A 26,783-nucleotide genomic window follows, 5' to 3' on the forward strand; every position below is an offset into this window, starting at 1 on the left:
AAGCCTTGAGACCCCGGGTGCCCCTTATGCCAACTCTCTGAGGAGGCCCTGGAATCCAGGGAACAGTTACATTCTGGTGGGGATTTTGACTGATCCAGGTAGTTTATGTGCCAGAGAGATTCAAAGCTTTGCAATTTAAAAACATCTTCCTAGCAAGACATATATATATTTTTTCATTATAACTGATTTCAAAAGTAAAACATTTTTACTATTAAACAGTAAAACACAAAATAGGGACATGTATAACACAGGAAATGAATGTCATCCCCTTCCCTCCTTGATTCCACACCCACATTTAATTACTCTGATTAGATGGGGTATGTTTGTTTTGTTCACACTTTGGCTGATATTCCATCCAGGACTGGTCCCTGTGCAGTGGCAGGTTGTACTTGTTATATTGCAGCTGCTTCTTTCAGTTAACAGTGTATCTTTAGCACCTTCCTGCATGAGTAGAGTCACTCTACTGGTCCCTGTGCAGAGTATGGTGATTCATTTTCCGATCCCCTGTTGGTAGACTTCTAGAGGTTTAGATTTTTTGTCATTACAAATGATACTGTTAGAAAATCTATACATGTAATTAGGCTGTGTAAATATTTTTCAAGCATCACCTCTTGGAAATGAAATGGTATATACATTTTAGATATTGAAAATGTTTCCTTGCCATTCAAAAAAACTGTTATTAAGTTATAAATGAAAGAACCAGATGCATTTAGCAACACTGATTATGAGAGATGTTTTTCCCCTTCATTTTTCATGTCTGCATTTTGGTATCTCATTGTTATCATTTAAAAATATTTAGAATTTGAGATTAGGCTTGCTTTATTGTCTGTAGCCCTTCTGTAAGTTTCTTGTGCATTTTCTACTTGGTTATCTATGTTTTTATGTATTAGTAGGAGTTCTTTGAATATTAAAAGTAAACAAATACAAAAGTATTTGTCTTTTGTCTACAGGTATTGCAAACATCCTCCACCCCCTTATTATTAAGAAAATTACTTACTTTTTTGTCATACAGAAGTTTAGGTATTCATCTTTCCTTTAGGGCCTTTATGATTTGCATTATTCACAGAAAGACCTCCACTTTGGTTTCTGCCCTCTGATTATTAAGGCATATGAGCTCTTCCATAGGTGGTTTTCTCTAGCTTGCCTTACTGCTAGAAAATGTTTGCAGAAAAGTTAAATCAACAGTTAACTCAGGATAGAGTTTGTGGACCGTAGTACACGTTGATGTCAGTGGTGGGTAGGCGGGGTGGCTGTGAATAACGCCAGGCCACAGGCGTCTGCATTTTCATGAACTTAAATACCAGGAAAGGTCAGTCAATACTGATTAAGCTTGCAGAACAGGATGTTGTGCCTGTATTCAAATGTTCATTGGATGTATTTTTGAATAGACTATAAATCAATTTATTACGGCTGAGAGAGTGCATTTTACAGTATTCCCTCACTTATCGCGGGTATTGCATTTTAGACCCCCGCAATAGGTGAAAATCCACGAAGTAGGAACCTTACATTTATTTTAGTATTTAAAAGGCTTTATAAACCCTTCCCCCACACTTATAAACCATTTCCGGTCCCTTATTAACCTTTCCCACTCCCTTATTAACCTTTTCCACACTTCTATAAACACTACTTATGTTCTTAAACATATTCTACACTCTTAAACCTATGTAACTTTAACAATATACGTAAACAGTGCCGCAAAATCCTGCGATATAGCGAAAAATCTACGATAAATAATTAAATATAATATTTTTTAAAATTCCGCAATACGTATTCACATTCTGATCTGTGCAATCAACTTGCCTTCCAGAAATAATTTTGGATGTTTATAGTCCTTAATGTTTGATATAGACATAACTATATCACTGTACCCGTGTTCACTAAATATTTATTATTTAAAAAAACACTTGATTTTTAAATTTTACAAATAGTTCTGCAGTGAGTATAATGGATAATGTTATACTATGGATATAACTGGAAAATATGTTTCTAAACGTGCTATTGATAAATCATAGGGCACATGTGTTTGAAATTTTTACGGACCGTCAAATTGTCTTCCAGGTATTTTTTTTAATAGGTGTGTCTTTTCCCTGTTTTAATTAAGGTATAATTTATATGTTGATAGTACATTTCATCGTTTTTAGTGTACAGATCTGTGAGTTTTTGACAAATGTATGTGCTCCGAGTGAGGTAGTTTGAAGACAAGCCCATCTGTGCCAGGCCAAGTGCTTTTGTGTACAGGCACCTAGCCCAGGTCTGACACCCCCTCAGCTGCCCGTTGTTCCTCCCTGAACCCTGATCTTGCCTTCAAACTGTGCATACCTGTTGTTCATGTACTTTTATGCTGTTTTTATTATTTCACTTTAAAAATTTTTTACTACCTGCATCATTGATTATGTGATTCTCTCTGGAATACTGAGCATATGCCTAGGCATTTAAAAAGTCTAGAAGTTGTTGTGTATTGCTCATGTAAAGATAAATGCTGAACAAAGTAATGAAGCTGAGCTGTTTCAATTAGCAGTGGGCAGAAAAATCAGATCATGCAACCTCACAAGTTCTCAATTATCTGAAAAACTGTTTAACTGTAGTATTTGCTCCTGAAAAACAAATCTAGTTAGAGTGATAGAATTTGGAAAGAATATCTCTACCTAGCTAAGAATTTTTTAAAAAATAATATTTTAGGAAACAAAATAATATAGAAAGGGCAATAACTTATTCTATAATACTTTTAGGTAAGAAGAATGATCTTTAACAGTTTCTGGCTTTGGGGGAGTTATGCTAGCTATCTGACAAAGGCATTCTTTGTATTTGGAAAATGTGACTAAATGTTCACTAATATAATAGGTCTTAGGATTCATTAATGAGTATTAATTGTCTTTAACATAATGTTTCTCTTGATAGTCTTGTGGGTGAGTGGTCTACAAACTTTAGGCAATAGAACCCTTTCTTTAAATGAAATGTTACACAATGTGACCTTAAATGATATGAGAAAACTTAGGTATTTGTGGGTGAGGTGGGGGGAGAAGGCCCCATTAAGTCTCTTAAGATGCCCTAGGGAACCTTAGGATTCAGTTACAAGTTGAAGGCTGCTGTTTAGTACTTTACACCTCTTAGAATCCCACCTCTTCATTACACAGTCAAAATCCCCAAATAAACTTTGCAATTAGAAGTACTTATGATGAAGTCCTTTTGTATCATAGCATAACCAAGGGGCACAACTGTATTCTCTTCACTTCCCATTTTTTTATCTTAAAAATTATTTATTGCAATAGAAATTGTGGAAGATATGCAATTATACTGGAAACTAAAGTAGTGGTACCTCAGATCATCCCTTCTAACTCACTATTAACCACTGTTATTACCTTAACATATCCTCCCAGACTGCTGCACAAGTAGAGATCCGTTAAAGTATATTCCATGCAGTTTCATGTGTTAGAGATCCAAGTTTATTTTACCTATCTCTTATCAAATGTTTTATAGTAGGGCCAGTTTTTTATTACTGTTCCTTAAAATTTCTTAGTGGAGAGGTCTCATCTCAGATTTTTTTCTTACTGTCGAAGTTTGTCATCAATTTGTCAATTTCTTCTCTTCTAGATTTATTAGGATTCTGATTGAAATTGTTAATATTATATAGTACTTTGGGAAGTGATTGATCATTTTATAATATTGAGCAGTACGTGGGTCTTTTTTTTTTCTTTTTCTTTTTAATTTATTTTTAGAAACATCAATATATGGTTGTGTCTCATGTGTCCCCAACTGGGGACCTGGCCGTCAACCTAGGCGTGTGCCCTGACTGGGAATTAAACCAGCAACCCTTTGGTTCATAGGCCAGCGCTCAATCCACTGAGCCATACCAGCCAGGGCCTATGTGGGTCTGTTTTTGACATTTCTGTTCTGTTCCACGGATCTATTTGTTCCTCTTCTAGTAACTCACTGTTTTAATTGTAGAGGCTTTGAGTATGTGTTAATACCTGGTGAGACTAGTCCCTACCTCATTATTTGAAATGAGTTTTGTTATCAGTTTGAATTAACACCAGGGGGAAAAAAAACAAAAAACCTTCCTTCCTCTTTTTATTGGAATTACAGTTAATTTTTAAATTATTTTGAGGAGAGCAGACATTTTGATGATATTGAAACATCTTATTCAGAAACGAGGGATATCTTGCTCTTTTGTTCAAGGCTGTTTTCGGGGTAGGAGTTTTTTTTAAATAAACAATAGATTTCGTCACATATATTTTATATATTACTTGTTAAGCTTGTTTTTAAGTTTATATTTGTTGGCTTTATTTGTAAGTATTCAACTTTAATGAAGAAAAACACCATATTTTTCATTATAATTGAATAAGTCATTTTAGACTCTTTATTTCATCCTAGAGTATTTAGCATATAAAAAATGCTTCTTGCCCTGGCTGGTGTGGCTCAGTGGATTGAGTGCCAGCCTGTGAACCAAAAGGTTGCCGGTTCGATTCCCGGTTGGGGTACATGCCTGGGTTCTGGGCCAGATCCCTGGTTGGGAGCCTGTGAGAGGCAACTGTATCTGATGTATCTCTTGCACATCGATGTCTCTCTTCCTCTTCCTCCCTTCCTTCCCCTCCCTCTAAAAATAAAGATAAATAAACTTTAAAAAAATGTTTCTTTTCACTTATAATCAGGCAGTCAATTAGATATAAGATTTAAATAACCCTTTCTTTTTTCTAATTAATACATTTTCAGGGGAGAGGATGTAGGACTGCAAATAGGTGTACCAGTATTTAAACCACACTTGCAAATCATGGCCATGGCCATTACAGAAGCCTCCATACTTAGCCAGTGCCTGTCTCTAGGGAAATTAAACAGTAGAAAACATCATATTTAAGAACAGAGGTTTATGACCTTTGATATTCTTGAGTGGGTACATTTTGACCAGTGGCCAGATTCCAGTTTGCATTGTCATGGGTGGCAGAACTTGAATTAATATCCTGAGTAGGTGGCAACATCAGCACCATGCCAGTTTATTACAGGGTTACATTCTTCGTGAATGTGTCTTGATGGCTTCTAAGACATTGTTGTGGCATTTGTCTTGCTAGTGAGTAAATCTTTTTGTGACTTTAGAATTTTAAAATTCATTTATGACTTCCCACGCTCTAACAAACTCTTGAGTATCTGGAGAGATTGGTATGAAGTTTGCAAAGAAAGGTAAAGGTTTTTTTGAGATTTTAAATCTTTCATTGAGTTTGAATAAAGCACCTAGAGAATTTTCCATAGAAAAAGATAGTATAATGTGCAAAGTTTTGCATTATTAATTCACTATGCTGTAACACTGAAAGTTTAAGGAAGAAACCTATTTATATATTAAATAAAAATTTATAACTGTTAACCTTGGCTGGTGTAGCTCAGTGGATTGAGCACCGGCCTGAAAACCAAAAGGTCACTGGTTTGATTCCCAGTTAGGGCATGTGCCTTGGTTGTAGGCCAGGTCCCTAGTTGGGGTGCATGAGAGGCAGCTGATCGATGTATCTCTAGTACATCCATGTTTCTTTTCCTCCTTTCCCCTCTCTCTCTAAAAATAAATCAATAAAATAATTTTAAAAAATTGCTATGAGAAATGTCTGAGATTTAAAAAAAAGGTGTTTTTCTTTTTTTTTTTTTGTAGCTGTTAAAAAGTACAAAATAAAATTAAATTATTAAACTACAGTGGCTGGATTCAGAAGTTTGGGTGAAACCTGGCCGTGCTATATTTTAGCTGAATAACCTTGAAAAAAGTGTTTAATACAGTTGTGAGTACATGAAACGCAGAGTTTATTCTTGTATTATTCTCTTTTACTTAATATATTATTTTCCATACAAACAACTATAAACCTACTTTGCCCCATCCTAAATAATAATGTCGTGATGATCAGGTAAAAGAATTCATTTAGTGCAGAAATCAACACTTACTGTTAGCTACTCTGGTTGCTTCTCCCCTGATCACTACTGTCTGCTGCTACTAGTTAAATAACTCTTGTCAGTGTTTGGGAACTTCAGGTGGTCTCTGTCTTTGAGAGTTAAAGTAGCATAGTCTATGCTGCTATAACTTATATTAGCTCATAGGCACTTGGTAAATAGGAAAATGTCAGTGTAGTGTGGAAGTTGGGTTAATTCATCTGAGATTTTCTCCAACAATCAGAGAAGGCCATATTCTCATAGATAGAGAGTTTAAGAAAAAAAGATGGAAATTTTAGAGAAGTGCCTTCCTGTAGTACAAGTAGTGACTGATTTAGTGGCCTCAAAATCTGCAGCACCTTCTACTATGTTAAAATTATGTAGGTGTCTAATCACTAGGCTGTACACTTGAAACCAATATAAAATAATACTGAAAGTAAATTGTAATTGAAAAATTAAAAAAATAAAAACTATATGGGGAAGCTTGAACTTATAGAAGAAGGGGCTATGAAGATACTTCCCCATGTGTTCAAAACCACCTGCACCCTGAACTCTATTTTTAATTTTGTTGGAACTGTACACAGTGACCTATATCTCAGTGGAGGAAGCATGAGTCCAGGGTTTAAGGAGATAAAGGATTGACTGACCTTTGTGCTTGGTGCAAACAAATATCAGTGATGATTTAGCTGTGTTAGTATTTTTATTATGATTATTACAGGTCTTTTTTTTTTTTTTTTTTGAGTGCTCTGGTTACCAAGTTCTATATGTTTTCAAATTTTTGTCCTACTTTTTCATAAACTGTTATTTTTAGTGTGTGATTTTGCAGAATGTGCTTTTCAACAATGTGGTGGATGTTAACCAAATTAAAAACACCAGCCTATAATATTTAGGTGTAAGTAGGTATTGATCGCAACCATGTAGAACAGTAATTCTCAACCCTGGGGCAGTTTTATTCTGCAGGGCACATTATACAGTGTCTGCAGACATTTTTGGTTGTCACTGTTGGTGACGTAGGGGGTGGAGATGCTACTACTATCCTGTGAATATAGGCAAGGGATGCTGCTGAACATCTTTGTAATCCATAGGGCAGCCCCCGACAACAAACTGGTATTTGGCCCTAAGTGTCAGTGGTGCTGAAGTTGAGAAACCCTGCTGTCAAGGGTTCTTGAGACATAGTAAGCACTAAATAAATGTTACGTAATTATAATAACACTTATATTTCCAAATAAGTTACTATGATTTGGTCTATTTCTGTGCTTTAGATTGTTTCTTTTTGTGCCATATGACATTGATTATTGTTGCTCTATATTATATAATCTCATCCTGTTAGTTAAACCTTTCTCTTATTATTCTTTTCATAATAATAATATTATTTGATTTGTAAAGATTAACATTTGGATCATTTTATTGGTTATCTGCCTTTGAACAAAGGGCAGGATAGCCAGGTACCCCCCACCTGGCAGCAATGGCTGACTTAGGAGACTGCAGGTAGAGTTGCTGATTCCGACCCCCTTTCTCTGTTTGAGCCATTGTACCTGCTTGCTTCTTAAACCAGGACTGAACACATGAGAAGCTTGTATCCTGGATTTGTCAGGGGATGCTTAACTTCATAATATGTCAAGTCAGTGCAAGGCACTGCCTGATATTATAGATGGAGTGATTCAAAAGCAAAACCAACCAAAACCAGTCCCTAGCTTGATAGGAAATCCATAGCCATAAATTAAAATTGAAGTCAACTCCCAAGTCTGTTTTCCATTACTATCTTTTGTCCTCACGTTGAGTTCTGCCTGATGGTTGTATCTGCTTGGGAGATACTCCTAAAACAAAGCATCCTGCATTATTGTCAATCTTTTCCTCAGCCCCTACCTCCTGTTTGTTTCCTTCTTTTTGTTAATGCCGACATTATCTCTGTAGTTCTCCAAGCCACCCCTCCAGTCTGTCAGTCACTGACATCCCTATGTCTTCTCTTTGCTATTGTCATTGTCAATACCATCCACGTCTCTGTCTTTATCAGGTGTGTCTTCAGAGTAAACTTATACCATTGCTAAGCATGAGATGACAAGTTTGATTCTGGTCTTGTCACTCCCCTACTAACAAGGCAAGGGCTTTTCATTACCTCCCTGTTCAGAAAATTGCTGTGGCATCTTTAGTAACATGTTCGTAATCCACTTCTCTGAGCTATCTCCTCTCATTCTGCTTAATGCACTCCTGACAAAATGAGCTATTTTCTATGACATTTGTAAGCCCCGTGACCTTGTTCATGTTCTCATTTCTTCATCTTAATGTCCTTTTCTTCTGCCAGTGCATTCATACCTTTCAGTTCTTAGCAGAAATGCCACCTCCTTCATGACCTCAGTCCCTAGCTAGCCTGAAATGATTTCTCTAATCTTTGGAACTTTATAGCCACTACTATACCTCTCTTTTGACATCTGTTTTTTTCATTTGTATCATAGCTATTTATGTGTAAGTTTTATCATAGTTCTTGCTGCAGGAGTGCTTTCTTTTTGGTCTTTGTATCCCTTAGCACAAGGCTTAGTGCCTCATGCGTACAAGTATTCAGGAAATACATGTTAATGACAAGTGAAAATACCATATGGTTTGATTGTGTTATTATCAATGTTCACTTTACAAAGTGTTCTCTGTTCAACATCTGCTGTCTGAAAAAACATACCAAAACCATGAACATGTACCATGCATTTTTAATGCGGTGGTTACCACAGTCATCAGTCCTGTGTGACAGTATATGTTCCTTGTGAGTAATAAGGCTCCATTTCCTTTGTTCTTGGACAGGAGAATCAGATGAGAGGGAACAGTCAAAATTGGAAGTTAAAGTTTGGGACCCAAATAGCCCACTTACAGACCGACAGATTGACCAGTTTTTAGTTGTAGCACGGTGAGTATGACACTACTGTGTCAAAACATCTTTTCTTTCTGTAAAAAATTTATACACGTTTCATTTCTTTGTGATCTATTTTCTTCGTTGATTTAGTTTTCTTTTTCTAGTTATGTAAGAAAGCCTAATATTGTGTAAAATCTACTAAATAATTCAAAATACAGGTAACCGGTATGAGTCTCCAGGCCAGTGCTTCCACCAGTGACTCAGTTCTATTTGTGATTCTTCAGTTTTGTCTGTTCCACTGATTGGCTCCTCCCCAATAGTGTATGAGAGGAGACCCCCCACCCCCAAAAAAAAAATTTATAAAAACTTATATATTCTTACATGTTTGAACTTCAGTCACCTTCAGAGTATTCTCCATTTGATGAAATACGCCTGTTGAGACATTTTTTCCACTGCTCAAAACAGTTTTTGAACTCATCGATTTTAATGCCTTTTAGTGGTTCTGCCATTTTTTGTTTCACCTCTTCCACATCGACAAAATGTTTCCCTTTGAGGATATTTTTCATCAGGGGAAACAAAAATATCTCTTGGGGAGAGATCTGGTGAATGGGGGTGGGTGGGGCACAAGGGTCATGCCATTTTTTGGTCAAAAACTGCTGAAGACTCAACGCAGTGTGGGCAGGTGCACTCGTAAATCACCCGTCATGAAATGCGCAAACACGTCAGTCTTGGAAAAAAATCCACTGAAGCTGAACGTAGCCTCTCACAATATCACCAGCTGGTACACAGATACAGATGGGTTCCTAGAACACTCACTAATGAGGGAATCCATACTACAAGGGGTCACCCTCCAGGAGATAATTCCAGCTTTTTGTGGGGGAAGGGCTTCCCTCCTACAGTTTAGATTTGATTATTATTCTGTTTTTTCCTTGATTACCAAGGGCCATGTGTTTCCTTTTTCCTTGAAGCCAGAATGAGAGGCACCAAAAAGATGCATCTACTGTCTTTTTAAGTTTGTTTAGGAAAATCTTCTAAATATACATTAAGACCACAATCAAATACCACTTCATATACCACCAGAAGTTTTACAGTGTGAAAACCCACAGGTTACAGGTTTGATCCCAGTCAGGGCACATATTAAAGGCAACCAATGGCCCTGGCTGGTGCAGCCCAGTGGATTGAGTGCTGGCCTGTGAATGAAAGGTCCCTGTTGAGGGCCTGCGAGAGGCAACGGATCAGTGTTTCTCTCACACATTCCTGTTTCTCTCCCGCTCTTTCTCCCTCCCTCCCCTTCTCTCTAAAGATAAAAATCAATGAATTTTTTTTAAAGCAACCAATGATTGCATAAATAATTGGAACAACAAATCAGTGTTTCTCCCCCTCCCCACTCTTTAAAATCAATAAATTTAAAATTATTTTAAAAAATCTCTGTCTTAGCTAAGATGTTTAAAAAATAGACAAGTAACAAGCCTTCATTTCATGCTTTATCTCTTGAATTAGGGTTCTTTACATATTAGAAGTCCTTCTATATCATTAGGTGATAATCAGTGTTGTGGGAATTTTATAAAAATGGAAATCTATTCTATATTGAGTCCCAATAGAAAGAGATTGATTATATTTCAAGGGAAAATGTTACTGGGATTTCAAAATTTGGGTCAAAAAAAGGGTCAGAACTTGCTTTGCAGTAATAGTCAAACTTGAGCTAATCTCCTTTCATTTTTTTTGAGCACATTGCATATAAATTGTTTACTTCATGTCTTTTTTTTATGCCTCACAAGTTACTTTTTCTTAATTGTAGCAGTAAATTGGCTTGTTAAGTCTTAAATTTTGTAGAAAACCCTTTTATTTTTTATCTTTTAAAGATTTTATTTGTTTATTTTTAGATAGAGGAGGAGAGAGAAAGAGAGGGAGAGAAACATTAATGTGTGGTTGCCTCTCGCACAACCCCAACCAGCCCAGGCATGTGCCCCGACCAGGAATCGAACTGGCGACCCTTTGGTGTGCAGGCTCGCACTCAATCCACTGGGCTGCACCAGCCAAGGCAGAGAGTACTTTTTATGTGATACTTGATTTTCAAACATTCAAGAACTTGTTTGACTTTCCTTTTACAATTTTTCATTCACTACCAAATGTGTTTCTTTAAATATTAAAAAAAATAGCAGAGCTTTGATTTTTCCTCTTTGTTTTTGTGATTTATTTAGTGCTGTTGGGACATTCGCTCGAGCCCTTGATTGCAGCAGTTCTGTAAGGCAGCCTAGTTTGCATATGAGCGCAGCTGCAGCTTCTCGAGACATCACCCTGGTAAGATGCTTTTTGAAATTTCAGGGCTCTTTCTTCTGCTACTTGTTTAATTTTAAAGCCAAAATAGCAGTGTTGTAGACATGAGAGCTTTCCGACTGATTTGGCTTGGCTGGTTGGTAAACTGGGGACACTTGTGGGAGCTGAGACAAGTAACGACTGTTCATTGAGTAGGTACAAAATGGTAAAAATGTTTTGGGGAACACAGTTCAACATTCTGACCCATCTGTTTTCACTTTGGAATTTTTTTCATGTATTCAATATGTACATAAATAGTTGTAGATCATATATAATGCCTTATAGTTTTTTTTAACTGAACATGACCACCTCTTAAAACCATTACTATTGAAGTTACTCTGTTGTCATGACCATTACTCAGTATTGATATTTTAAAAGTTTTTATATCTGTTTATTAGAAAGAGGTTCTGGTTTTTTTTTTGTGTGTGTGTGTGTGTGTGTTTTAAATATTTTTAAATTTATTTTTAGACAGAGGAAAAGGGAGGGAGAGAAACATTAATGTGTGGTTGCCTCTCACGTGCCCCCAACTGGGGATCTGGCCTGCAACCCAGGCATGCGCACTGGCTGGGAATCGAACTGGTGACTCTGGTTCGCAAGCCAGCACTTGATCCACCGAGCCACAGCAGTCAGGGCGAGGTTCTGTTTTCTTACATCATTTTGTTACATCGTGGTTGCCATCTTCTAAGCCTGTTTCCTCTTTCCCTTGGTAATTAATGAAGCTTACCATATTCAGTTTAATTTATACCACTAATGCCTGCTATGGCTGGGTGTTGAGCCTGGCACTTGCTTCTCTCTGCCTCCAGCAAAGTAGACCTGCAGGTGTTTTGCTGATTGAAGTTAGTTACTGTATTTGATTGCTATAACCCTTTGAGATAGGCATGGTAGGATGCTCATTTTATGGATGAGAAGACTGAGGTTTGGTGAAGTTAAGTTATTTGATCAATATTCACTATATATAATAACAGTTTCAATTTTATTATCTAATGGAATGGACTACAATGATAGATTTTTATTACTTTCTCATATTTTACTATGAAATGCTTTTGACAAAATATTTATCATAATAATGAAAAAACTCAAACTGGAATGCACACCAAATTTGTTTCTTATAGTGCTTTCTTGTATTTTTGTACAGTTATAATGAATGATGAAAGCATTTGTAGTCCCTCGCCATTATGGAATTTCTTGATCCTTTTTCAAAGACTAGAATGTTTATAGAAGCAAGTTTTGTTCTCTTGTACATCAATATTTTATATAAAAGTTTAGGAGTTTCAAAATAGGTTGTAATTTGGTTGTACAAAACTTGTAGAGTACTCCACCAAAGAAGCAAGAGGGCAGATGTCACATTTGTAAAAACCTTCAAAATCATGTCAGCAGATATTTATGTGAACCAGAACTACATGGATCTTCTGTCTACCTTTATATGTTTTTCGATTAAAAAAGACCCCGCCCCTTCTTAAATTAATGTAGGCTTATTATGAAAAATTGAAAAATAAAGTACAGCAGCATCCAAAAAAAGTTTTCATTTCATTACCCAGAGTAGAGTATATTCTTTACCATTTTATATTTGTTTAAGTATTTTTTTTGCATTATAAATAATGATAGCAAATTACACTGATAGCACAGAGAATAATGTAATAAAACTCCATATAATGCCACCTAAAGCAAGTGTTAATAGTTGAGGATTTTGGATTAAAATTTTTTAAATCATTCTATAATAGTTACTGTTGAAATCTTTAATATTTTCCCTCAGTCCTCCTCTGTCTGTACTTCTGACCTCCCATCAGCCCTGCCTCCAGTCAAGAGGCAGCCATTATAACAATCTGCTATGTATTTAGTCTGTTTTTCTAGTTTTACTATAATTTATATATCCAAAACCAACAAATATTTGTTTTGCATGTGTTTAAATTACCTCTGTAAGAGTTAGCCATTTGCTTGTTTTTGAGATCTAGCTATGTTAATAAATACATACCTAATTAACTCATTTAAACTACTTTGTAGTATTTGTAGTATTCTTTCACAGAATACTGTACCACATTATTTATGTATTCTCTTACCATGAACATCTGGAGTACTTTGAAAAACATTTTCCTTTTGCTCTTACCCGTAATGCTGCATTGAAAAATGCAACACATTTCCCTTTGTGAGCATGTGTGTGAGCTTTCTGGACAATAACTACAGTTGAAATAGTGATTTGCAGTGATTCATAGGGCAGTGTTCATTTCGAATTTGACCACATGCAGCCAAATTATTCTGCACACCGTGGTCAAAACTTATAATCTCACATCAGTTAATGGGTGCTCTTCTTTCTTCATCTATTTCCTTGCGTTGTCTTCAACACTTGGTATTTTCAGACTTGAAATTTTTACTATCTTGATGCTATCTCATTTTAATTGTAATTACCTGATAATTTTGTGGGGTTAAGCATGTTTTCGTATGTTTTTTTCTACTTTGTATTTTGGATTTATATCCTTTGTCTAATATGCACTTGCAATATTATTGTTTTTTTTGTAATAAAGTTTTAGTTATATTTAAGACTGTAAATGTATCTAGAGTTTATTTTTTTTTTAAATATATTTTATTGATTATGCTGTTACAGTAGTTCCAATTTTTTCCCCTTTACTCCCCTCCACCCAGTATCTCCCTCCCCCAGCATCCCCCCCCCAAGTCCATACCCATGGTTCGTAAAAAATAACTATCCCTCCCTCTCAGATATTAAGACCCTTTGTAATCTTGTAAAGGACAATGGGCGAAGGTCTCAAGCTCCTCTAGCTGCTTCAAGCTGGACATGGTCGTCGTCCTACCTACCCTTGGGTCCAGAAATCCCTAATAAGAGTGGGGGTGTGGAGGGGAGGGTGGCCTTCCCACATGGGGAAGGATCATGCAGACTCCAGGTCAGTTGGCTGTCTCCGGACAACGGCGTGCTTGGTTTAGCAGGCTGGCATCCTTGTTGTGTTCTGGGGGCAACAGATTTGGCAAAAAGGGTTAAAAAGCATCATTCAATCCATAACTACTAGGTGGCAAAAGGCAGGGATTAATTTTTCAATGTTCCACATTAGGAGAAAAAAAAAAAAAAAAAAAGGGCTTCTTTGGAGGAAGGTGTGCTAGGCACATCTCTCCTGTCCAAAACCCTTTTGCCCATTTTATTTAGTTTGGGCTGAGGGAAATAGTTTATGTTTCCCCCCTCTCAGACCTCTGGGCCCTTTCTGTCCAAGCCATTAGGATAGAAAAGAGAATTCAGTTTTAAAGTGAAGCCCACAGACCACCCCATTCTTCACCAACTCAGCCATTTAGTTCAGCCAAACTGTTGAGTCTCCGGAGGCAGCGCTGCAGAGAGGATTAAGTGAGGCTTATGCGTACAGACAATCACTCAGGTAATGCGGTCATAGGCTTATGCCCTTTGAAAACAGAAAACACATGTTAATTTATGTAACATAACCAACAAAAAAGTCTCTAAATCTGTAAGACTGTCTTATTGGGAAGACATACAGTTGCAAGGCACTTGACATTCTACTTGCCTGCAACTTGAATCTCTTTGGTGATATCACAGATATGGTTTAATTTTCAAGTGAAACCATTTTTTAAATGAGAAGAAACTTTTAAGACGGTTAGCTGCCCTACTTTACAGTCTGCCACTGATCATTGTGATTTTCCTTGAATACTGATTTTTCTCCCTAAGATTACTCTCCTTGTCTTTAAAGGGACTACATTAAGTCCATTTTTAATTTATCCTGTTCATTTGCATAAGCATAACAAGAGCAGCAAATGATCACTTATGATCTTTAGTTCTGTTTTGCTGGAACTTACCCAAGGAACATTTAGGGTGGCCCTCAGTCTGCTCTTCAGTGCACAGAAGCTGGGCCACATACCTGGCATTCATCCTTGCCTGTACACACCTGTCCTTTCCAAGTCTTTCTGGTTTTCCATTGTGCCTTAAGGTCCCTTCTAGCCATCTTTCAGGAAAACAACCTTCGTTCCTTCCCTGGAGAGATTGCTGTGGACCGCACAACCAACCATGGCAGCAGGCCTTTTATTTCGCGGGCTTTTATTACCTTTGAAAGTCATTCCCAGTTCCTTAGGGCTTTTTGGTAACAACATGAGCCCAAGCATGTCTCCTTTAGGCTTGACATTCCAGTCAAAGGCTTGTTCAGAAAAAGGAACCTCTATTAACAACTGGTCTTATTAGGTCTATGCAAAGAAACTTAAGTCATTACTTACTTGTTTAGAGTGCCAAACTCTGGAGAGATCAAATAGGGAGAAAAATATACAACGTGAAGGAAAATCTTTGTCCTAATATTCACTGAACTGGCATTTCCATTCTTCATATTTTCACTTTCCCCCACTAAAAAAAATTTTTTTGTTTGTTTTTCCATTACAGTTGTCTCTCTTTTTTTTTTTTTTTCCCCCTCTTGCTTCCCTGTATCCTGCCCCTCCCTTCCCCCACATTCAGTCCCCACTCAGTTGCCCATGTCTGTGGATCATTTATACATGTTCTTTGATTTTACACTTCCCCTTCTTACCCCCTTTTCTCCCTCCCCCCTCCCCCCTTGTTACTGTTAGTCTACTCCTTGTTTACATACCTCTGGTTCAATTTTGCTCATTTGTTTGTGTTGTTCATTAGTTTCCTGTAATAGGTGACAGCATAACGTATTTTTCTTTCGTTGCCTGGCTTATTTCGCTAAGCATAATTCTCTCTAGTTCCATCCATGTTGTTGCAAATGGTAGAAGTTCCTTCTTTCTTTCTGCTACATAGAACTCCATTGTGTAAATGTACCACAGTTTTTTGATCCACTCATCTACAGATGGGCATTTAGGTTGTTTCCAGCACTTGGCTATTGTAAATAGTGCTGCTATGAACATTGGAGTGCATAGGTTCTTTTGAATTGGTGTTTCAGGATTTTTCGGATATAATCCCAGTAATGGAATTGCTGGTTCAAAAGGCAGTTCCATTTTTAGTTTTTTGAGGAAATTCCAAACTGTTTTCCATAGTGGCTGCACCAGTCTGCATTCCCACCAGCAATGCACCAGGGTTCCCGTTTCTCCGCATCCTCTCCAGCACAAGTTGTTTGTTGATTTGTTGATTATGGCCATTCTGACTGGTGTGAGGTGGTATCTCATTGTGGTTTTTATTTGCATCTCTCTGATGGCTAGTGATGTTGAGCATATTTTCATATGTCTATGGGCCCTCTGTATGTCTTCTTTGGAGAAGTGTTTGTTCAGGTCCTTTGCCCATTTTTTAATTGGGTTGTCTGTCTTCTTGGTGTTGAGTCGTGTGAGTTCTTTATATATTTTGGAGATCAATCCCTTGTCTGAGATGTCATTGGCGAATATATTTTCCCATATGGTTGGTTTCCTTTTCATCTTGCTGATGTTTTCTTTAGCTGAGCAGAAACTTTTTAGTTTGATGTAGTCCCATTTGTTTATTCTTTCCTTTATTTCCCTTGCCTTAGGAGATATATCAGTGAAAATGTTGCTACGTGGGATATCTGAAATTTTCCTGCCTATTTTTTCCTCTAGGACTTTTATGGTATCACGGCTTACATTTAAGTCTTTGATCCATTTTGAGTTTATTCTGGTGTATGGTGTAAGTTGGTGGTCTAGTTTCATTTTTTTGCATGTCCCTGTCCAGTTCTCCCAACACCATTTGTTGAAGAGGCTCTTTTCACTCCATTTGATGTTCTTTCCCCCTTCTAGAGTTTATTTTTAAGTGGATTGAGTGCTGGCCTGTGAACCAGAAGGTCACCAGTTCAATTCCCAATCAGTGCACATGCTTGGGTTGTGGGCCAGGTCCCCAGCTGGGGGCGTGCAAGAGGGAACCCAGTCAATATATCTCACACTGATGTTTCTCTCCCTCTCTTTCTCCCTCCCTTCCCCTCTCTTTAAAAATAAATAAATAAAATCTTAATTAAAAGAATGGAGTGAAGTAGGGATCCAGTTAATTTTGTTTTCTCCATATGGAAACTTAATCATCACATCACCTTTTATTGAATTTGTTGTTGCCTTATAATTTTGTAATGCCCCTTCTACCTTATTTAAAGGTTTTAGATATGCTTAGGTCTGCTTCTGGATTTCTGATCTCTTCTCTGTTTTGTTGATCTATTTGTCCCTGTATAAGCACCACATTATAATAAATTGAGATAGCTGATAAGACAAGTCCTACGTGAACTTTCTTTTTAACACATAGTCAAAGTCATTTTAGAACAGAGTTTTGAACTCCCCTCCACCATGTTTTCCCTAACAGTATAACGTACTCTTTCATATCATTATGGGAACCTGAAAAAATTTTTTCTAAAGTTACATGATCTTGCCTTGTTTAGATTATACTGTTACTTATGAAGCCTAGTCTCTTGTGACTTAACACCTTTTATGAGGTAATGCTTCTCAGATAATTGGGGATGCTATCTCTGTAATAGTTCATCACATTCCCTCTATTTTGTGTCAGGAGTAAGACTAGAAAGCCTGTTGCTGAGGTGGCACAGAGCTCTTACTACAATTTGGTCTGACCTGCCTGAAGTCTTGACAGGTGAGGAGCGGGTGTTTGTTATCTTGGTTCACAGCTGCAGCAACTTTCTGCTTCCCACTGTTGGTGACTGGTGGGATAGCAGGTGAGTTTCTGTTGGAAGAGGGCGGAGTTTTCAAGATTCAGTATTTTTTCTGTCGGTGAAAAACCATTTACAAAAAAAAAAAAATTTTTTTTTTAAAGAAGACTCAGCTGCCTTGGCCACTGTGGTTCAGTTGGTTGGAGTGTCATCCCATAAACTGAAAGATCCTGGGTTCGATTCCTGGTCAGGGCACATGCCTGGTTTGCAGGTTCAATCCCTGACTGGTCGAAGTACATGCGAGAGCAACCAATTGATGTTCCTCTCTCACATCGATACTTCTCTCCCTCCCTCCCTTCCCCTCTCTCTAAGATCACTAAATATGTCCTTGAGTGAGGATAAAAAAATAAATACATAAAAATAAAGAAGACACAGCCTATGTACCTTAGTTTAAATAGCATTTTGTGCATGTCTTATAATACTTGGCTATTATGCTCCTTCTAAGCAGGTACTTTCAGATCCTCCGCTGTTTTCATCTCTTCTGTTTGTTTTCTTTGAGCAATTTGGAGGTCACTTTTACATCTAAGGTTAAATTATTTATTACTATCATTGTTTTTTAAGCAGAAGTATACTCAGAGGCTTAGAAGTTCTGTTTTGGCATGTTTGTACAACTGGTTTCAGAGACAAGATTTGAATCTGTTCTTGACTTCTGCTGAGGAGTTCTCTCTACCAGATTGCCTCTTCTATTTCATTCTCACTAAAATGGCTTGGGTTTAAATATCATTATTGTTGTCTGTCTTGGATTAGGCAGCCCTGAAGAATGTCTGTTCTTTTTTCTGCAACGTTTAAATGTTTGATTTTCTGCTCTGTCTACTCTAGGTTCAACTTTACTTGGTCTCTTTCTGTATATGTTCTTCTGTTGAGATTGTTTTCAGTGCCATAAAATTGATATCTTTTAGAAGTTGAGGAAACAGGAAGAAATTAATGCCTTATTGCAGATGCTTGCTCAGTAGTATCAGGCCTTCTGCTTTGATGTTAAAATTTAAGATCATAAGGGCTTTCTATAATAATGAGTGGAAGTGGTTAAAAATTGATAATTAATATGTTGATAATATGAGTTCTGCAGATTTTTTTCCCTAAAAGAACATGTGAAAGGCTAAATTGTTTTGTGCTATTAAATGAAAATTGATTTATTATTGATCTGAATTTGGAGAGTCAAGTTCGTTTTTTTTTTTTTTTCATGTTTGCAAGCCTCTAACAGAGCAGGTTAGTACCTTTCTGCATCAGGTGACCAGACAATGAATCTGAGGACCTCCCATTGCAGAGAAGGCAGGGTTGAGGAACCACAAGAATCTTGGTAGCCCGTCTAGGTGTTTTTCTTGTGTCTTTTCCTGTGAGGCCTACAACTGGGCTTTCAGCACTCTTAACCTGGCACATCCATTTATCCAAGACAATCAATGTATGCCACTTGTCAAATCCCCAGTAATATTGTGGGAGCAGGTAATTAAGCTGCTTGCAGATTGCTAGATCTAACTTCCTCATTTTGAGATCTGTTAATGAACATAGCTGGGCTGTGAATTTCAAACACTGCTAGTCTAAGGTACATAATAAGATTTATTATTATTAGAACATTGAAGTCATGGAGGCTTCATAGATTTCATCCTTGTTTTATTAAAAAGTAAAGTGTACTTTTTACAATATACAAAGAAAAAATAATCACTTTATTATAATACCTACACTGACCTTTACTGCTTTATGGAAACAGAATTCCTTAGAACAAAGTAAAGCCTGAGGTGGTTAATAAGTAGTGGTTGGTAGATATTCCAGCCTGTTACTTCCTGTTTGTTGTCTGCACCCATGTGGCTGGAGGGCCTGAGTGCCATGACATTGTTAGGGACCTGTGGCTGGAGCAAAGCCTCAGTCTCAGAGAATAGATAATTGTATAGGTATCGATTGTACAGGTTCTGGATTCCTCTTGCCTGGGCTTTGAGGACTAAAGTAAGTTTGAGGGTAGGATCCCAGAAAAAGAATTTTTTTAGTTGTTTGGGGCTTTAGAAATCTTCTAGGATAGACTATATTAGAGATAATAGTGAAATAACTTGTATAAAGGCTCATTTAATTAGTGACAGAATCAGGACTAGAAACTTAGGCTTTCCAGTGCTAAATCAAGTTCTGGGAAAGGTCAGGTTACATTGATTAGAGGGGAGGGAATGTTATCCTGAAACAGCTCTTAATTCTTACACTATGTCTGATCTTTCAAAAATGCAGCTCTGATTTTGCTGTGTCCTATTTTATATCCTTTCAGTGGTGTTTAATTGCATTTAGGGTAAAAACCCAGGCCCTTAAAGAAGTCAAGAAGACTGTGGAGTTTTACCTGACCTGTCTCTACAGCCCCTTGCCTACACACTCTCCTCTGTGTCCTGTGAGCTCTAGCCAGGCTCTATCTTTCCTTTGTTTCCCAGGTTTGCTACCTGCCACAGGACCTTTGCACATTCAGTTCTCTTTGCCTGGATACTCTCATAGCCCCACTAGTTAACCCTTAGTCTTTCTTCAGTTCTTGTCTAGGGCAGGTTAATTTGTGCTGTGCTCATGCACGGAACCAGCCATGTTCTTCTATGTTAGTTGTTTATCTGATAATTAAGCACTCATGTTTGTGATTGTATGCTTAATGTCTATTTTTCTTCTTTTTGTTCTCCACATGTCAGCTTGTAATATTCATTAATATAGTGAATATATGTGTCTTTCCTCATTATTGATTCCCTAGCACCAAACATTTTTCCTGTCATATATACTAGGTGTTCAGTAATATTTGAGAATGAACAAGTTAATTTCTATATCTAGGACATATTTTTTTTAATGGCCATTGTAGTATATTATTTCTATTCCATTGTTTTAAACATTTTAAAATCTTTTACTGAGTACATCTCATCACTAAGAGTGATGAACATTTGAATTCTGATACCATTGTATCCCCAAAGCTATACACACATAGTCTGAAGACCAGGAGTTACAGAAAGATTTAGGTATTGGAAACATTTGTTTAAAAATGGTGGTAAAATATATACAACATAAAATTTTATCATTTTAACCATTTGGAAGTATACTGTTCTCTGGCATTAAGTATCTTATTGTGCAACCGTCATCAGCACCCATCTCTAGAACTTTTTCATCTTCCCCAACTGAACCTCTGCACACATTAAATAATAACACCCCATTTCCCCACTTCCTAGCTCTTGGCAACCGCAATTCTACTTCTTGCCTCTGTGAATTTGACTAGTCTAGATGCCTCATGTAGGTGGAACTATATAATATTTGTAATATTTGTCCTTCTGTGATTTGCTTATTTCACTTAGTTAATGTCACTTAATTAAGGTTTTTCCATATTGTAGCATGTGTAAGCATTTCCTTCCTTTTTAAGGCTGAATGATAATATTCCATTGTATTTATATACACATTTTGTTTACCCATTCATCCACCAATAGAAATGGGTTACTTCTGTCTCTCGCTGTTGCAAATAATGCTATGAACATGGGTGTAAAAATGGACACACTTTTATGATTCTATGTTTTTTTCCCCCCTGGAGCTGTAGCTTATTATCCATATAGTCTTATGCAAGTAATTTCTCTGTGTCTACGTGTCCTCATCTGCAATGGGAACAATAGTAAAACCTATCTGCCCTGCTTCAGGGGGTTCTGGAGTAACAAGAAGAGGGTATTACAGATATCTCTCTGTGTAAGTTGCTAATACAAGTATCCAAGCATATAAAACTTGATGGAATGCTGTTTATTCCTCTGAGCATGTGTTGGGGCTGATTTCCCTGGGCCCTGGGCTCTCTGAAGGGTGTAGTGCTCTCTGTGACATTGGCTGCCCAGATTGGGTGGAAGACATCTGATTTATTGCTATGTCACAAGTCTTTCTATACTTCCGTCAACATTCTAGGAAAAATTAGAATGAACGGTTTATGAGTTTCTTTTAAGGTAATGCTCACAAACACTGGGCTCTTAGGCCGCTTGAAGCCCCGTTCCAGGCCCTGTCCTCACTGGGAAAGAAAGTAGGTGATGCTTCAATGTCCTGAACAAGACCTCTGGCACCCTCTTTCCAGTTCCCAGAAGTCTCTCTCTGAGTTACCATGTAGCATCAGCTTGAGGATTTAATGAGATAATGTTTGTAAATAATTTAGAACAGTGTCTGGTACAGTGTAAGAGCTCAGTAAATATTGCTTGTTATTGTTGACATGATGATGATAACAATAGTGCGTTTTCCCCTCAATCTTTGTTGAGTGTCATTACTTTCTTCTGATTTTGTAGCACTATTGATTGTCTGAAGGGGAATTTGTAACGCCGTTTTTACTGTCATTGTAGTAAATTATCGAGTTTCAATATAACTGTTAGGCTGTGATTAACCATACATTTTAATATGATTGTTATAAGAAAACCACTCTATAATTTCTCCTTACAACAAGCTATAATTTTTTATAATAAAAAATTTCCCTTCAAGATAAAAGAAGAGGAAGTTGATTTAACCAATAATAATTTTATTCTTCAGGTATTAATTTTGTAAAAATGGTAGCCATTAATCTTGCACTTGATTCTTTTATTGGTAAGTCCCATTCAAGTCACACATTTCATTTAGGACCTCCAGGGTACTGGGAATTTGAGGAAAGCTTGCAAATCATATTCATTACATTATTTAAAGAAACTATACTCAGCAGAATATATAAATCTTTTGAGTAACATTTGAGGCATCAACTTACACCAGAAATCTAGTCTTTAAAATGAATATAAAATTGATAAAACGAGAATTCATACAATTTTTAAAAAGTCAGTTTGCTTATGAGTACTATCTGTGTTTCCAAAGCTGTAAAATTAAATTAGAACCAATGGACTACGGTTACAGTAAAAAATATGAAACATGAAATTTTCCTTTGTTCTAAATACATCATTAAGGCAATGATTTTCATTAGGCACGCTTCTTTTTTGTCTTACAGTGTATTGCAGATAAGAATTTTAAAATGGTATTAAATGAGCTTAGAGATAGTACAAACTGTCCTCAGAGAGTTGTTTGTGTGTGTTAAGGTCTATTTATCCATCTTTTTCTTTTAAATTCAAGCTTAAAGTAGTTTTTCTTTTTGGTATATATAGCCTTTCCCTCTACTTTTTCTTCTAGGAATTTAATTAAGAAGCATCAGAAAAATCACTGAAGATCTGAACTATGGGGAAATACAATGAAAATTGTTTTAAGTTCTTTGTTTAGAGTTAGTGGTGAGGAAATTTGGATTTATAAGTGTGAATCAATGAAGGCTTGTGTTTATAGTTTTTTAAAACTTATCTTGGTATTTTTGAGATAATACAAAAAATAGTACTAAGACTTTATATATTTCTTTCACCCAAGTCCTCCAAATGTTAACATTGAGTACATTTTCCTTATTATTCTCTCTATACATACTTCTCCTTCTCCTCCTCCTTCTTCTCCTTCTTCTCCTTTCTTTCTTCTTTCTTCTTCTTCCTTCTTTCTTCCTCTTCCTCTTCCTCTTCTTTTTCTTCTTCTTCCTCTTCCTCTTCCTCCTCTTCCTCCTCCTCCTCCTCTTCTTCTTCCTCCTCTTCCTCTTCCTCCTCTTCCTCCTCCTCCTCCTCCTCCTCCTCTTCTTCTTCTTCTTCTTCTTTTTTCTTCTTTCTTCTTCTTCTTCTTTGTTTCAGAATGGATGTCCCATTATTACTAAATATTTGAAGAGGTACTTCCCAAAAGAATAAAGATCTAATCTTGTATAACCACAGTGCAGTGGTCACATTCAGGAAATGAATATTGCTATAGTACCATTACTTAACCTAGAGGCTTTATTCAGATTTGCTGGTTGTCTCATTAATGTCCTTTATAACAAGAAAAAGAAAAGTTCTGGTTCAAGGTCTACTTGAGAATTGCTTATTGCATTTAGTAGTCATATCTCCTTAATTTACTTCAATTCTGAATGAACATTTCCTCATTCTTTCTGTCTTTCATAACCATGGCAATTTGAAGAGTACAGGCCATTAGTCGTAGTAGTGGAATTATTACTGAATATACTTCAGTTTGGGTTGTGGTTATAATTAGAATACGATTTTATTTTACTTAAGACCATTTTGGTTAGTTATGTCAGAGAGTTCCAGTTTTTATTAACTTTCAAATATATTAACAATTTTTTATAGTATTTTATTTATTTATTTATTTATTTATTTTTGAGCAGTAAAGCGAGGCCTTTATTCACGAGTCTGCAGAGCGGGGCGCACCCTCAGCCAGGGCCACGTGCGCCAATATAGTATTTTAATTAGAAAATTTTGCTATGTCTGTAGCTATAAGTAGCTTTTCATTCCTGTTGTTTATGTGGTTTCCCTTTTTTTCCCCTTGACAGTTTTACCAGATATTTCTCTTTTATTGTCTAAAAGAATAAGATTTTAGTTTAGTTCATTTTCTATTTGTTTTTCAATTTATTTTTGTTTTTTATTATGTTCTTTCTTCTACATTTCTCTGAGTCTAGTCTGATATTTCTATTCCAGATTTTTAAATAAGATTTTACTTATTTATTTTTAGAGAGAGGGGAAGGAAGGAAGAGAGGGAGAGAAACATCAATGTGTGGTTGCCTCTTGCATGCCCCCAACTGGGAACTTGGCCCGCAGTCCAGGCATCTACTCTGACTGGGAATTGAACCTGCAACCCTTCAGTTTTCAGGCAGGCACTCAATCCACTGAGCCATGCCAGCCAGGGCCTATTCTAGACTTTTAAGACTAATTTTTACCCATTAATTTTGTTAGTCTGTTTCTCAACATTTAACATTATAAATGTCCCTCTTAGTTACTACCTTGATAGTATCATGTATTTTGATATATAGTATCTTCTTTATCATTTGCTTTTAAGTATTGTCTAATTTAATTAATAATTTTGCATTTGATTATGAGTTAATTTCCAAGGAAATGAGGGTCATAAATTTATCTTAATTGCCTTGGAGGTTGTAGTCAGAGGATACTTATGTTACTAGTTCTTGTAAGGTGTTGTGATTTCCTTTAGTGCCTAAAATATAATCTTCCTTAGGACTTTGCTCCCCAGGTCTTATCTGCTTTCATCTCAGCCTAGTAAAAAGGAAACTCATTTGAGTCTCTCTCCCTTGTAGTAGTCCAGAAAACACCTTCATGGTGAAAGCTAGGCCCAGTGTGTAAGCTCACCTTTCCTACTTCCTCTTCCGGAGTTATCTTAGCCTCTCTCTGCACTGGTTGTTCTTCGTTTCTTTACACAGTTGTGTTACCTATTTGTCTGGTTTGTATCTAGAGTCAGCCACAGGGTTTGGAAATGACTTTTAGGGCCAAGAGGTTACCTCAGCCCTGCTGCCTTGTAGCTTTCTTGTGGTAATGATCAAAAGATATGAGTACACATAAGAATGTGACACAGGTTGTCTTATAGATTGATTTGAGTGAATGACAGCTAAGTCTCAAAAAATTTGACAATGAATGAGGAATTTTGTTGTGAGTACTATCCATTGAAGCAAAAATGGCATATAAAATTTCTTTTTTATATAGAAGAAGTTTTGCCTTAATCATGATTTGAGGTTTACTCATGAGTTTATATTCATCTTCTGCTTGGAAAAACCATATGCTCAATAACACTCATTAATTTCTGCTGGAGGTATACATATAAAGTTTTTGTAAGATTCGCAGGAAATCAGTAGTTAGTATTGACTGTATATGTGTATCAGTTAACTATTGTCAAAATAATGTTACATGGTATAGGTCGGGTTCCTGGGAAACAGACTTTAAGGTGGAGATTTGCATGGAGGAAATTTATTAGGGAGGACCCTTGGGATCAACACCTGTGAAAGACGGAGGAGGCAGGATTTAATAGAGGGAGGAGGTGGGCTTCGATACAGTCTGAATGAAGGCCTCAGCTGAGTCTGTGGGTTGCTCTTGTGAGAAATGCTCTCAATAAAAACTGAAACACGGGACTTGAGCAGCAAAGCGAGGCGTTTATTCACGAGTCTGCAGAGTCGGGTGGTGCCCCCCTCAGCCAGGAGCATGTGCACGCCAAGTAGACAAAGAAAACTGGTTTTATAGTAATGCAATTAGCTCCCCCTTTCCTCTCCTTCTCCCCGTTTCTCCATTACTGGTTACTCTGGAGTTACAATCTAACGCGATTATCTAAATGCCCCTATTGTGATTTGTAAATATGCTGATGCTGTCAACTCCCTTCTCCCATCTTCCCTTTGGTGAAGACTATCTTTTTGCGGGTTTGGGAGTCACTATTTCCTTGTTTTTACACTCTGAAGAATTGTCCCAGATCAGCGTGAAAGGCTGGGCCTTTCTCCTGCATTTATTGGATGCAGGCAGCCCCAGGAAGAGAGCATGACCATGGGTGATAACTCTTTCTTAAATTGAGGTAGTTCCAAAGAGGACCAGCAGCTGAGGGCTGTGAGGGCTGTCTGTTCACAGCGCTTCTAGTACTGGCTGAATGCATTTTTTATTCTCAGAAGGAAAAACACAGTGTCCATTATTTACTTCCCAGAATTTCAGTGGCTTATAACAACAAGCATGGATTTTGTGTTCACTCTTCTGAAGATTGTCTAGGATGCTGCTGGACTAGACTGGGCCTGATGTAGGTGCCATGCTGCAGACTGTGACCAGATCTCCTTCATGTGTCTTGTCTTCTGTTGACAAAAGTCAGGAGCGTAAGAGGGCAAGTCCAAATGCAGAAACACATATCTAAACATCCTATTGGCCACTCAAGTCACATGTCCAGGCCCAACATCCTCAGGAGGGGATTTACTTGTGGAGGTCCAGGGGAGGAAGTGAATATTTGCAGAACAGTAACCCAGTCAACCTAGTCAACCGTAGTGTGATTCTGCTTAGTGAACAAAGGATGAGAATTTCACTGCCAAGATTTCATTGTCAGCCTTTCTCCTAAAATATTTGTATTTGTCATCTCCATCTGTTATGAATGAGATGAAATGTGACAACACCTTCAGTGCTATTTGGCAAAGAGAACAGCTTGTGCCGAGTTCTTGTGATTCTTAAAATTTAGATTTGAACAGATCTTTTTGTGTGTTATCTGTATAGCTATTGGAAAGATGGTAATTTTGTATTTATCTGGAGGGAAGACTCGTTTTTTTTTTCACTCTGCTTAGGTTTTAAGTTCGTTTATATTTTAAACTAAGGTATATATGCAGTAAAATG

General features: G+C 37.0%; 1 protein-coding gene across 2 annotated transcripts in view; it reads left to right on the forward strand.

Moving 5' to 3' along the window:
- The window catches only part of MTA3 (metastasis associated 1 family member 3), a 123,220-nt gene that overhangs the window by 63,606 nt on the left and 32,831 nt on the right, over positions 1-26,783 (forward strand). For both annotated transcript variants that reach the window (XM_090281210.1, XM_090281211.1), the window contains exons 7-8: positions 8,689-8,791; positions 10,939-11,038. In XM_090281210.1, coding sequence (XP_090137336.1) covers positions 8,689-8,791; positions 10,939-11,038 — 203 coding nt within the window. The remainder of the gene's footprint in view (positions 1-8,688; positions 8,792-10,938; positions 11,039-26,783) is intronic.

The sequence above is a fragment of the Furipterus horrens genome, unplaced genomic scaffold, assembly GCF_987537825.1.
Source record: "Furipterus horrens unplaced genomic scaffold, mFurHor1.1.pri manual_scaffold_6, whole genome shotgun sequence".
Taxonomy (NCBI): domain Eukaryota; kingdom Metazoa; phylum Chordata; class Mammalia; order Chiroptera; family Furipteridae; genus Furipterus; species Furipterus horrens.